The 13340-nt window shown below is 45.0% G+C and overlaps 3 protein-coding genes across 11 annotated transcripts in view; 1 reads left to right on the forward strand and 2 right to left on the reverse strand.

Annotated features, from left to right (window-relative positions):
* Window positions 1-7457, forward strand: part of zgc:103625 (methyltransferase-like 26 B) — a 52278-nt gene extending 44821 nt beyond the window's left edge. Inside the window, exons 8-14 of the mRNA XM_053851397.1 lie at window positions 3588-3711; window positions 3788-3990; window positions 4049-4211; window positions 4277-4336; window positions 4402-4469; window positions 4557-4635; window positions 4708-7457. Coding sequence (XP_053707372.1) covers window positions 3791-3990; window positions 4049-4211; window positions 4277-4336; window positions 4402-4469; window positions 4557-4635; window positions 4708-4755 — 618 coding nt within the window. The 5' untranslated portion in view covers window positions 3588-3711; window positions 3788-3790 and the 3' untranslated portion in view covers window positions 4756-7457. The remainder of the gene's footprint in view (window positions 1-3587; window positions 3712-3787; window positions 3991-4048; window positions 4212-4276; window positions 4337-4401; window positions 4470-4556; window positions 4636-4707) is intronic.
* mrpl12 (mitochondrial ribosomal protein L12) lies at window positions 84-2947 on the reverse strand. Its single transcript, XM_053851398.1, has 5 exons — window positions 2762-2947; window positions 1615-1810; window positions 1438-1512; window positions 1221-1358; window positions 84-513 (listed from the first exon to the last, which is right to left on the reverse strand). The coding sequence occupies exons 1-5, from the start codon at window positions 2818-2820 to the stop codon at window positions 397-399; spliced, it is 585 nt and encodes a 194-aa protein (XP_053707373.1). The 5' UTR covers window positions 2821-2947; the 3' UTR covers window positions 84-396.
* Window positions 4871-13005, reverse strand: hgs (hepatocyte growth factor-regulated tyrosine kinase substrate). 9 transcript variants are annotated; one of them, XM_053851369.1, is made up of 21 exons: window positions 12890-13005; window positions 12270-12510; window positions 11065-11149; window positions 10898-10973; window positions 10175-10267; window positions 9728-9848; window positions 9227-9279; window positions 9055-9123; window positions 8826-8950; window positions 8443-8554; window positions 8252-8350; window positions 8092-8187; window positions 7991-8029; window positions 7754-7918; window positions 7475-7688; window positions 7236-7408; window positions 7014-7154; window positions 6762-6948; window positions 6304-6437; window positions 6040-6225; window positions 4871-5963 (listed from the first exon to the last, which is right to left on the reverse strand). In XM_053851369.1, exons 2-21 carry the CDS (start codon window positions 12304-12306, stop codon window positions 5859-5861), a joined length of 2310 nt encoding a protein of 769 aa, XP_053707344.1. In that variant the 5' UTR covers window positions 12307-12510; window positions 12890-13005; the 3' UTR covers window positions 4871-5858. The 9 variants fall into 9 exon arrangements, with proteins under 9 accessions (XP_053707344.1, XP_053707350.1, XP_053707349.1 ...); XM_053851375.1 differs by having other exon boundaries at window positions 6040-6222; window positions 7475-7685; window positions 8443-8527; window positions 9728-9851; XM_053851374.1 differs by having other exon boundaries at window positions 7475-7685; window positions 8443-8527; window positions 9728-9851.
* Between the last annotated feature and the right edge of the window lie 335 nt (window positions 13006-13340).

Consider the following 13340-nt stretch of genomic DNA (forward strand, 5'->3'; position numbering starts at 1 on the left):
TGGCCGCCCCGATGGAGGAGCATCGCCCCTCTTGGTTTTAAGTTAAGAATCAAGATGAGTGAAGAGACTTTGGATATTTTCATTTTAATCATTATCAACATTAGAATCCTCAGACATGTTTCATTAAACAGAGATACATGTGTCTATACAAACTGCTTGGAAAGCCAAGTGCCAGAGCTTGTGACGCGTCTTCCGCACAAGAGACATGAGCAGACAAATGGAGAAACAAACTCGGCCCCGGGTTCGGGCAGCAGGCCCGGAGAGTTCAGTCCGACTTGTGCCGCCTTGAGCGGGGGAGTCAGTGTGAGAAGGCAGTTTTTGTTTCCCACCTCCTGAAGCCACGTTTGTCTTTTTCTCCAAGTACAAAAAAAATGTAATGAGTGGCAGAGAGGAGGTCTACTCCAGCACCACAGTGCCACCTGCTGCCTCAAGAGCTGCTTTCAATTTCTCAGCCTCCTCTTTGGAAACGTTGGCACGGATCTCCTGAGGGAGAGACTCCACTAGCTTTTTGGCCTGTGTGAGACAGAAGGAGGAGTTTAGTTTCACTCATGAGTGATCACCAATATCTGGTTTTACATTAAAAAAAAACCTATTGGAAGTTGGAAAACACACTATTATACATTCGCATTTTGTTTGTGCTCTCTAACACCATACAACTTGTAGCCAAAATATCAGACAGACATCAACCTAATGCAGATCTAGATAGCACGTGTCAACAGTATTGATCAAAAGCAGACCCAAAACAACACAAAAGATAATGCCAGCCAAAGATACACCCCATTCATCACACATTAATACCAAGAACAAATGGATGGTTGAGTGACAATAAGCAGGTCACAAGAGTCTGAACGCAGAAACATTATCATTTTTGTTTGTGTTGACAAACACCTTGAAGTATAAATCTAGCACCCATTTCTATCAAAAAGGTTTGCTGCAGGAGATATGAGGAATAAGAGAAGTATGTGTCAATCATGCAGAGTTGCAGACTGAGATCAAGTGAGTAGAAGAGGAGAGTGTAGGTAGGGTGGAACAGGGGGAGAAGACTGACAGGGGTGATCTGTGACACAAGCTTCGTAGGGCAGCAGTTAGTGATGCCTTGATGAAAGGAAGAGTGGAAGGCTATCAGAGGGAACAGGAATCAGAGCACATCAAAGTTAGGGAGGCCAGACTCAGAAGGTTTGGACTCATGGAGAGGAGTGGTCAACACCACAAGGTCTTACCTGCACCAGATTCAAGCCTTGAATGCAGTTCTTCACTTCTTTAATGAGCTTGACTTTCTCAGACGAGTTGAGTTCAGTCAGTTTTACTGTGAAGTGAGTTTTCTCCTTCTTGACCGGCGCCTCATCTTCCTCTGGGACCTGATGGGAGAAATGTCACTTGAGTTTTGCTCAACACTACTGTTGAATGACTGGAGCAGGGTTAGGGTTAGCAGCGCACCTGAGCAGCTGGAGCAGCCGAGGCAGCCAGCGCCCCCATCGGCATCATTCCTACATCCTGAATGTTCAGAGTTTTCTGTGACCAAAACACAGGGTGATAAGACAGTAAAAAGATCCAGTGGAATATCACGTTCATAATAGTGTTGACTATTGCAGCTCATGAAGGCAAAAAACTCACCTTTAAGAGCTCGTTGAGGTCTGACACTTCTAACAAGGTGAGGCCGGCTATGTCAGTGACCAGCTGCTGGATTTTGGGCGAATATTGCTTGGGTGTTCCGTCTAAGGGCGGTGTGGCGATGGCATCTTGTGTAGCAGCGCTTGTCCTCAGGAGTCTGAGCGCACACAACACTGGTGTCTGCTGTAGGAGCTGGTGCCTGACATGAAGATGAAGGACATTTTTTACTGGATGTACAATTCTTATATGACATACCAAGCATACAACTCTGCCAGTTATTGGTCGAGAGTGTCAGATCAACTCAGTTGGCACTAATGTCAAGACATTGAGGTGATAAACAGCACATTATTTGACCTTTTGACCTTGAATAAGTTTGTCCAGAGTGTGTACAAAAATACTTTTGTTTTATATTCAACAAGGCTACAGGAAATACTTTAACATAAGAACACCAAAACAATAAGAGTGAATGCACTTCATTTTCACTTGTATTTTTCTTATATATGAACCAGTTGCTTGCTTTTCTGTTATATTCGACTCTGTACATTTGGTTTTTCCCCAATGAAACATGCCCAATGGGCATGTATTTTGACCATGATCTGGGAACAGAAAACACATTGCAAGGGATAGTCAATAATAAATAATAAATAGTCAATGTTTATCAACTCTCTTTGAATCATTACAAGAGTTTATCAATTAAAATATCAGAATAACGACTTCCCACAGCGTCTGTTCGGTGACGGCTGATTCAAAAAAGGTGAGGATGTAGCTACTTAATCTGTGCTCTCAAATTTGACCTTGAATGTCGCAATGAATTAAACTTCCTAGAATTTGGACATTAAAATCACAGCATGAGCAGCAGGTGTGTTTGTTCGTGCAAAGATTGGGAGGATAAGGCCAAACTGATTCGACACAGAGCAATAAAACGCCGGACCCCAAAACGTAAATTGCTACAAGCTAATGCTAACTTGTGCTCGATGTATAGTTTTTTTTTTTTTTCGAAAAGCTGGAGCATGCATGGGATAAAATGGCGTGTGGTACACAAGGACGGGCTTTTTAGGAGTCACGATCCCCGCTGTCAGGTCTCTGCCCTTGAAGGAGCAGTCAGACCCGCAACTGTTACCAAACCATCACTGCTGCTCACGTTACGTACCGGTGCACAGCGGCGGCGGCCCGCAGCGCACTGCGGAGGCAAACTCTGGTGCTGTACATGCTAGCGATCGCTGGAACCGTTCAACAACGAGGACACATCCAAAACCTGCACACACACTCTCGTCCGTCACAGCCGGTACCCTTCCAGTCTCAGCGCCTCAGTAGCACATGGCGCCCTGGATACTGTTGACCTACCCAGCATGCACTGCGCGAACTGTTCGACATCTACGGGTGCCAACGAGGAGCAATAGGCTGATCGCCAATGGGAAGTCCCATTATTTTTTATTTCTCATACCATCGAAGAACAACACGGAGGGATGTAGCGTCATGATCATTGTATTTAAATTTCCAATAATTGGGGACGACAAATTAAGATATGAACTGAAATACATACTACTTTATATTTATAACCTTCTAATCTGTGTAGATTTGTTATATTTATGCCCTCATTGCTAATTATTGCTCCACGTGGAGGTATTAAAAGAAAATCTGAACTTATAATAGTGCATTATTAAAACCCGATTTAAAATGTATTTCATTATTTATTAAATACTCTATTTATTTAATAATTTATTTTGAAGTGACCGTTTATTCCTTTTAATCGTGGCAGTGTTGCAATTTTGTGGACAGGATATCAAACATTATGGATTCAAAGTACATCTTTTATTTCAGACAAAAATCGATTCTTAGTGAGTGATAGTTTGATTTACCTGTGGTGGAGATCACGGTGGAATAATCTCAGGAATGTGGCACCCATGTCAACTCCCTTTTTAGTTCTGCTCTGACAATCATTCCGAGTGTAATGTTTGCTCTTCTGCTGCTTGTAGGCCTTCAGTTGCATGAATTTTTATCAACACTGGAGCTTCTGAGAATCCTCTTAAAGTAATCTGCGCTGCCATCTGCTGCTCCACTCATCCATTCTGCACCACTTACCTTTCAGCAGAAGACCAGGTAAGATGGCTCCAAAAACAAAGCAGCATTTATCAAAATCACACGTCGAGCTTTTATGTTTGCTTCTTCCCTGCAGACCATGCTGTTGTCTCCACTGGCAGAGCGGAACTGGGAGGACTTGTGTTCAATTCTTGAAGATGTTCTTGAGCCACAGTCACACAAGAAACTTTTTGGTCTGGAGCTGGGCTCCGGCACGGGGCAGCACGTCGTACGATTCTCACAGAAGCTGCCCTACGTCACCTGGCAGCCTTCAGACATCAAAGAGGAGTCACTGGAAAGGTCTGCATTGGATCTTGGTTTGATTATTTGGATGTTAAAGTCCACCTTTTTGTTACAGCATCAAGGCTTATATCAGTGCAACAAGTGCTAAGAACATCCTTGAGCCCGTCCACCTGGATGCCAGTGAGCCACGGGAGAAGTGGGCGGGTCTGGCCGTTTGCTCCTGTGATGTCATCGTTGCCATCAACTTACTCCAATACAGCTCATTTCAAACAGCACAGGTACGGCTCATTTAGACACCTACACGATCGTAATAGTCAGTGGGGTTGTTGCTTCTCGTGTGCAGGGAGTCTTCACCGGAGCAGGGCAGCTGCTCAGACAGGATGGATTTTTGATAACATATGGGGTAGGTGTGGCTTCGATTACTTAAGCAGTGCACAAACTGTGTGAGAAAACTCAAATATGTTGCAGGTTTACGCTATAAATGGAACCATAACTCCACCTTGTAATGAAGCACTGGACGAGGAGCTGCGGCAAATGTAAGACTTGAACTCTCATGTCACAGAATTGCTTCTCTGGACATCAAGATATGTTTAAAAAAAAATGTACTATTGTTGGTGTTTTAGGAACCCAGAGTGGGGGCTGCCAGACATCGACGTGCTCAGACAGTTGGCCTTCAAGAACGGGATGCGTCTGGAAAGGATTGTGAGTTGAATTGTCTTTCAAAAGTCCTCTACATTTCCACTTCACAGTGGCATGACACCCTCTATTCCACAGGTGGAGATGGAAGAGTACTACAAATGCCTCATATTCAGGAAAATGTAACCAAAGCAAGGCAAGACTGGTGGTGACACTGAACTTTTAACTGCAGTTTCCAAGCTTGTGGTTAAGTGTGTCAGCTAAGGTATGTTTTAAATAAATCTCCAAACAAAAGCCAAGCTGTGGTGGGCAATAAGAACCAGATATTTATTAAATATAAATTTAAAATTACTTTAAAGTCAGACAGATCAGTATGATGAAAGAAAGCTTCACAGTTGAAGGATGAAGAGTTACAGAAATCAGATACATACATGCTGCACCTCGTAGGAAAACACCGACATCTCTGGAGTCAATACAGTTGAAGGCAAACTGTTCCAGCCACGTGAAAATATTCTATAACACACGCGAGAACAGGCACTTTTTAAGCTTCTTTTTGACTCTTCTCTTCTTAAATGATGGGCGGATGAATTCCAGATTGATCTGCCATGTTATCAAATGTAAGGTTTGTTTAAATGACTAGCTCTCTAACAGTAAGCGACACACTCCTTTCAGACCTCCAACAAATAAATGCTCAAACAATGGCAAGTGATGCTTGCTAGCAGTGTGGAACTGGAATGTTTGACTGTGACTCCAAACAGAAGAGTGAGTTCGTGACGCTGACTTTAGGCTTTCAACTGTGCTTTTCTTCCCTCTCTTCAGCCATCTTTCAGTCACGGTTACAACAGGCAGCAAATGTTCATACCAGGAAATGATTAAAATTGACCATGCTGTTCCTTTAATTAAAAAAATATGTAACATGATGGTTTATTTTTCACCTCATCAATTATTGGTTTAAAGTATAATACAACTGACTAGATCTGATTTAAGTTATTCAAGAAGGAAATACTACATACACACCGGCTGTCAAGAGGAGGGTTATTGAGTGAGAGGGTCGTGGTTATATTGCTCCTCCTAGCAGCGTCGGCCCCTCGACCCCAGCCACACGTTAGGTGTCGGTGCAGCTGGCGTGAAGAGGGTTTCTGCAACATCACCACAATATTCGCGCATTGCCACAAGATCACAGCGAGATGGAAGGGGAGAGGTACGTCGTCCTCAGAGTCCAGAGAGAAGAGGGAGACCAGAGAGAGGGGACAGGCTGTAGTGTGTCAGACCCTGTGTGGCGGCAGCGCTCAGTCGAAGGAGATGAGTTGGGCTTCGGCGCTGGCTGGCACGGCCTGAGGGGGCTGCTGTTGCTGCTGCGCCTGTTGCTGCTGTGGACCACCAGGAGGAGCCACCTAACAACACACACAAAAAAACATATTAGCAAACCTACATGACAAAAAAAGCAGGAGGAAATGAAAAGCCACTGACCTGTTGGTACATGGGCTGCTGGCCGGGCATGTACTGCTGCTGAGGAGGCATGTTGGGGTCTTGGCCAGGCAATGCTGAGATCATGTTCTGCATGCTGTAGGGCTGGTAGCCCATGTATGCCATGCCATTGGTCGGAGCCGCCTGGGACATCGGAGGCAAACTCTGAGCCTGGGACACCACATTCTGCTGTCATATGGGGGAAGACGTGAGTTGTTGAGTTCAACAGAAGCATAGATGTATAAAGTCTGAGGGTCTGAACTGAACCTGATATCCTTGTGTAGGCGTAGGCTGGTAGTTGGAGTAGGGTGGACTAGTGTTGGGAGGAGCCTGACCAGGAGCAGGAGGCTGCCCGTTGGTGCCTGCAGGCGGATACATGTATGCATTCACCATGTTGGGATCTGGAGGCAGACGGGAGAAACGGTTACTCATAAAAGTCAAACTGCAGCTTTCCACTCTGCGCCTTATGTGCACGTTAGTTCGCAATGCTAATGCTAATCAAAACACATAGAAAACATGGCATATATAGGACGGAGGCAAGAGACTTTCTGTTAAAGTGGCCACTTGTCGGTGTGTGTGAATAGGTGGGAGCGCAACAAATCTTTTACACTATTTACAGCAGCACTGGGAGACTGTCAAACCATGTCATGTTTAGCTTGCTCCTACAGCCTGAAAATCCACCTAAAAATATGGCGAGTCCATGGTTTAGTACCCGAGGACCTCACCTGAGGGTGGGGCAGGCGGCATGGCCTGGTACTGCGGGGGCGCAGTCTGACCAGGCTGGCTCATGTAGATGTTGTGCATTGGGGAACCCTCGACAGAGCCTGCTGGGCTGAAGGTACCGGGGTAGCTGGGGGGGGCTCCTGGCTGATAGACAACGCCTCCTGCTACATTTGGGGGTAAGGACTGCATCTGTGGGGTAGGAGGGCAGGTGAGGAAGGAGAACATACTGCAGAGGTGTGACAGCTGGAGGCTACCTGAGCGTAGGGCAGAGAGAACGCCGGCATCTGCGCCCTCATCTGAATGGTGTGCTTCTGTTGCTCGAGGCGCATCTGCCGTTCCTTCTCCTGCTCCTGAAGACGCTGGATAGCCAGCTGCCTCTGCATCTCCAGGTACTCCTGCGGCGCACAATGACTCGTTGGCATGACAACACACAGAACACTTCCTCTGCATTTCAAGTCAAGGTGTCAATATATTGCCTGCTTTTTCTGCCTCATGATTTCCAATTTCTGTGCCAGCTGGATCTGCCGCTGCCTCTCAGCCTCCTCTGCGGCGCGACGTAGCTTCTCTCTGTGCTCGTCTCGCAGTGCGTTCAGTGCTGCCCGGGCGTCTCGGACCTGAGCCAGCTTGTCCTGCAGCCCCTCGTAATACACTGCAACAACAAGAGCGTTGGGACACTGAACTATAAACACGCAAACATGACCGGGGTGGCGCTCACATCGCTTCTCGTCCAGCTGGTTGAGGATATCCAGCAGCTGCGGGTGCATGTTGTTGATGGACTGGAAGAGCGACAACACTGCGCTGTCATTGGTGATGCTGCGTCCACGCATGTGGTTGCTTTTCATCCGGTTGAGGAAGGTCGTGACGGCGTTCTGCAGCGCTTTGAGGAACTGCTCGTGGTTCTCTTCTGACTCCCCATTCTGGTATTGCTGCTGGAGTGAGATTGGAAGATAAGCGACGCCAAGTCACGCAGAAAAATGGTACTTTTTCAGCATACCTCCACGATGTTGACAGGCTGGACAGGAGCGTGGCTTTCAACTGGCTGACTGATGGGTGGAAGACTCTCCGCCAGTGGCACGGGGGCCGGGGCAGAAGGGGTGGGACTTTTGCGAGCCTCTTCTTGTTTCTTCTCCCAGTATGTTCTGTTTAGATAACGTGCCAGCTGGAACAACAGCAGACCATTTATATGAGTCAGATAAAAGCTGTTAAATCCACCACAATAAGCGGTTTTTACCTCAGGATCAACGTCTTCTGCTGAAGGAGCTGAAGAATTCTGGGAAGCAAAAAAATAAATCTAAAACATGTTTTATTATTCAGGAGGGACCTGTCTCTTACCACTGGGGACGTGTAGAGGGTGCTGACGGGAGGTGCTGAAGAAGTCACTGGGGTGGGATCAGTTTTGGGGTACATGGTGTAGGAGCCCTTCTGCCGCTGTCACACAGACAGAGGTGTAAGAGTTGGTGTTTACAAACCGTGGCGCTGCTCTACCGCTCACCATCCGCTCCTTCTCTTCAGCTTCACTTTGGGAGAGAGCGATGGCCAACTGCAGCTCCTCCTCCTCCTGCAGCGCTGCCTCGTCTCTCTTCGGGGGCATCTTCAGGGCAAAGTGGATAAAGGTGAGGGTCAATGACAACCATTAGCTTAACACTTCCAAAGAAATGCTCCACTGTAAAGATGTCAAATTACTTGTGATTGTTGGGAGAGCGGGCTGGTCAGGTACTCGGGCGGCAGTTCTGCAGTGCCGGACGACTGGGCTTTCCCCTCGGCTTTTCTAAGAGGAGGAGAAAGGGAGGGGTGGCTGGTAAGGAAAGGGGATCAGGGAAGACAAACAACCTTGTAATCAGCAGAGGATCAGATGCTGTGTGATACATGGACAAGTGATGTCATAAAACACTGTTTCACTTCCTTCACTGTGTGCATGCTTGTATTTAAGCATGTGTAGTTTAATTTCTAAACCCTGCAGTACTTCCTGTATTCCCCGGCAACACAGCAGTATGAGTAGACCAACACAAGCAGGTTTTACGGAATGTCATTTCAACCACAAAGCAGCTCCCAACATTGCCACTCACTTGTTCAGCAGCTCAAAGCAAGGCTCACACACACGCACTTCCTTCTCTATGCCAAACTTCGGAATGGTCGAGTACTTGGACGAACACTTGCCACAGAATATTTGTCCGCAGGCCCGACAGTGGTGCTGGAAATGAAGTAAACAAGGAATTCAGGTCGACTTCTGCCGCTGCTGTAAAGCATGTGACAGGAAGAGCAGGCCTGCCCTAGTTTTAAGAAAGCCCAGCCTACCTTCCGAGTCATAACACCAAACTGGACTCTGCACCGGTGGCATTCCTCCGCGTCCACCCAGTCTGGGGCCTGAACAGGCAGAGACAGTGTTGACATACATCACAAGACAAAGTAGCCTACATGACTCATGGACTCTTATAATCTCTGCTGAAGAAAAAGAAAAACATCTCACTCGCTCCGCGGCAAACATCGCATCACTCTCCTTAAATTCTGGGAAGACATGGCCTGTGAGGAAAAACAGGTAGAAAAACAGGAAATATTTTCAAAGCACTGCCTTTGCCGGGGATTTAAACCACCCATTCACATGTCAAATAAAGACATGTATAGTTTATGTTTTCAGTGCTTAGATTTTATGGTTAACTATATTCAGTGAAGATTTTAGTTTGACAAAATGTACAATTGTGAGTGTTCAAGTCCTGGATTTAGCAGTGACAAAATACCGCACAGAATGTAAACTGCAGTGACGATTAATTCATGGTGAATGTCCAAAAGAAAACAAAAGGAGGCAATTAAAGGGAAGAAAAAGATGAAAATTTGAAAATAATATTGACAATATTAGACATGGCTTTGAGCCTTTAACTGTGTTTTGATGTTGCAAGACAAAAGTCATTATTAGTGTAACTGCGAGTGTTAAGAGTGCAGCCATGGACAACTGCCCGCAGCATCCACTCACCTTCCACTTTCATGATCTGATACGTGTCTTGAACCACCTTGTATTTGGGTTCATTCCGGAAGGCATGCGCCCAGGCCTGGATCAGGTACAGAATCTTGTTTCTGACATTTGGTTCGGTCTGCTTCTGGAACGACGACAAGAAACTAATCGTGTCTAGAAGTCAATGATATGCTTCACAACTACAAAAAGGGAAGTTCCTGAACAAGCATGAGATGATGACATCACCAGGATGTCTACATCCTGACAGGCAGCGGCAGAGCAGGTCACATGACACATGCATCAATCATTGCCTGCACAGGCCGAGCCAAGAGTGAGTTGGCAGTTAGAGAGGACTATGAAAGCATTGAATTGACTTGGCAGGTTGAACTTCACGCAAGTAGAACTAGTGAAACCATTTGAATGAAAACAGCAACGACTAAAACCAACAGCCATGGAGGTGAATTTCACCTTGATGAGCTCCTTCAGCTCCTCCATAGTTTGTTTACTCGCCACCTCATCGTGAACCGTCTGCCCGCAGTTCTTCACCACCGACTCCAGCACCTGCAGGCAGAATATGTTGCTGATGAATGATCTTAAAAGTCGCCTGTGTAAACTGTTCACCATCTCTGCAGCCAACAGTGAACCACAAACTTCCCCTTTGATTGGCCGATTAGCTCTCAGAGTAAGCGTGACATCGATTCAGACGTCTGAGTCACAATTCCTCTCCTCGGTCTTTGAATGCATTAGAACGTTTTATGCAGTGATCGTCTCTTAGCCGCTACATTTGCTGGTTTGCATGTTGCCTCTGTTCTTACTACTGTACATCCCATTCAATCACATTGCTCCTGTCAATGTTGAATCATGTAGCGACTAAACCGACAAGTGGCCCTCGACATGTAGCGATGCATTCTATCTCAAGAGCAGGGAAGGTTCAAGCCGCTGATCAAGCAGATCGCAATAAAGTAAAACTTCATTATTCCTCCATTAAATTGTGTAAGAATATTTTTAGGGCCAACTTGAAGAATCCTTACTCAAGCTTGTCTACTCCATCACATTATAGTGCACTGTAAAAGTATTTGGTTTTAAGATTAGAATCTCAACCCCAAATGTTCAAACCACAACCACTTACAGATGAATTCTTTACCTCAGCAATGCATTTTAAAAGCATCTTTGGTCACAGCCTTCACTCACCTCAAATGCATAGAGGGCTACATGAGGGTTTTTGTCATTCAGCTTCTTCTTGATGGCTCCGATAGCATACTTAGCTCTGAAAAAACAACAACAACAACATGGTATTAAACAAAGAAAAATAGATGTTCAACAACAACGTTAATCTAGAAGTGGACGGATATACTCACTGGGTGTCTCCTTGTCGAATAAGATCACAGATTTGAAGTATGGATTCCCAGTCGGTTTCCAGCAGCAGCTGACTGGTTGCTTTTTCTGCAAATGGCAAGGATGTTACGCTTAAGCGCAACTCATTTCTAACACTTTACTGCTAGAATGTAACCTGTATACAAACCATATTTCAGTAAACACAATTTAACTGAAAACATTAAGCATTTGTATCCTAGTACTGACAGTTTTCATGAATAAAAACACTGATTGTCAAGGCAGAAACAGCAAATCATCCTCAGCATGAAATGAGATTGAAAGGTTATTTCTAAAAACTATTAGTTGCAGAGTCATGGTTGCAAATTATGTCTAAGTTATGCACCATGAGACAACCTGCTGATTGTCCCAGTTTGACACCATGCTATGATGACTTGACACAAATGTTTTCCTATGAGCAGAGAACTATTTTAGACATCCGTTTGTTCCCCCTACTGGTGGTTTGAATGTTCTGACGAAAATATATTATCTAAAACTGATAACACATATAAACATGACTCCGATTACCGTGAAAAGGAAGCGAGTTTTCTTTTAGTTGCTCGACGCAAGCAGGATTACACCATGAATATTGCAAAACGATATTTACAACAAAGGATTTGTCAATGATCGGCGCAGGGAAGTAAAGACAAGTGAAGTTATTCATAAACATCAGAAGAATAACGAGAGACCACTGAATGAAAGAACAAGGCAGCAAGTAACTTCATATAACCACTTAAGGTCGAATGAAATACAAATAAATCTATCGCAGTAACTGAAAGCAACACTCGATTACAACAGCCGCTCATGTCTGTGAAATGAGCTACTCGATGTCACGTCTTTAATTTGACGGCAAGGTTTATTTACGGCAGCTGACGTGGTTGAATTCTTAAGAGTAAAATGAGACGGACAAGAATAATGGCGAGCCCAGTTAACACATTCAGCCGAAGCGAAAGGCCAATCGCCGTGCTTTAAACATATATACAAAGCACATAAGGCTGTAATGTGCAAGTATAGGGCTTATATTAGTTACAGCTGATTCTATGGGCCTCTGGACAATGGCAGCGAAGTGGTTAGCAGGCTAATGTAGCCGGCCTGACAGCCACAGCCCCACAATATATCAAAACAATACGCTGTTAAAGCCGACGTAGTTACAAAGGACGGTTTTAATTAAAGCGTCTCGAGTGTTACTCACCAAGAAGCCTCTCGAAAGTGCCTCCTCCTTTCCCCATCTCCGTGTCAAGAGTGTTAAAGCGTCTGTCGATGTGGGTTGTTGACGGGTCCGGTGATTTTCTCCGCTGAGGTTAGCCTCAGTGTTAGCCACCTAGCACAGCTGTACTGCCTTACATCACTACCGGCCTGGAAACGGCTCCAGCCTTGCCGACTAGCGCCGTCCAGCGACCTGATGATGCCATGGCAAGCACAAAGTGGCAGTTCTGTAATGTAACGTGAATATCGTTCAACCAACATAGATGAGTAGCCTCGGGATGAGCCGACTTTTGTTCACAAAAAAAAAAAAAATCCGGAACGACTTTTGACCCCGAGTAAACAGCGTTTCCGTATATATATTTAATTTCTCACAACTACAGAACAAACCCTTGCGCGATATTAAGATAAGTTCTTGTTATTGCTTTTGTGTGGTATGATCTAAGATTTTATAATACACACTGTAGACTATTCGTATATTATTTTACATTTGCATGCGCCATGTATAGATAGATTTAAAAATGACAAAATGTAATGAACTCGACAATGATAAACCATAACCATTTTTAAAAAGCTATAAAAGCATGAAATGCAAAAATGGTTACCTACCAAACAGAATACTGACATCCCTCTGGTGCTCAAAAGCACAAAGCAAGTTCAAATTGGACTCACCATTATATATAAAGATAGTGTGGCTCTTGTCATAGACTTTTAAGTCTTTAGACAAAAGGCCAGCGCTCATTCATGACAACAATATATCATTTCACAAGTTTATCTGCAGTCGTTTTTCCCCACAACATTACTGTGGTTTATGTGGATATGTACTAGCTGCCGTGCCGTATTCCAGCCACTCCGGAGCTGACTTAGGTCATGTATGAGTCACTACCTGGCACTGCCAACACTGGCATCCATTGTAGTTGTGCGTCAGAACGTGGCTTTGTCTTCCCATTCTTCTCTTATGTAATGAAAAGGAATGGTCACGATACGCGAGCATCGCCTCAGATGAACAATCCTTTACTCTTAATTTGAGGTCTACAAAGTGTTTCTTTTAACTTTATTG

The sequence above is a fragment of the Synchiropus splendidus genome, chromosome 19, assembly GCF_027744825.2.
Source record: "Synchiropus splendidus isolate RoL2022-P1 chromosome 19, RoL_Sspl_1.0, whole genome shotgun sequence".
Taxonomy (NCBI): domain Eukaryota; kingdom Metazoa; phylum Chordata; class Actinopteri; order Syngnathiformes; family Callionymidae; genus Synchiropus; species Synchiropus splendidus.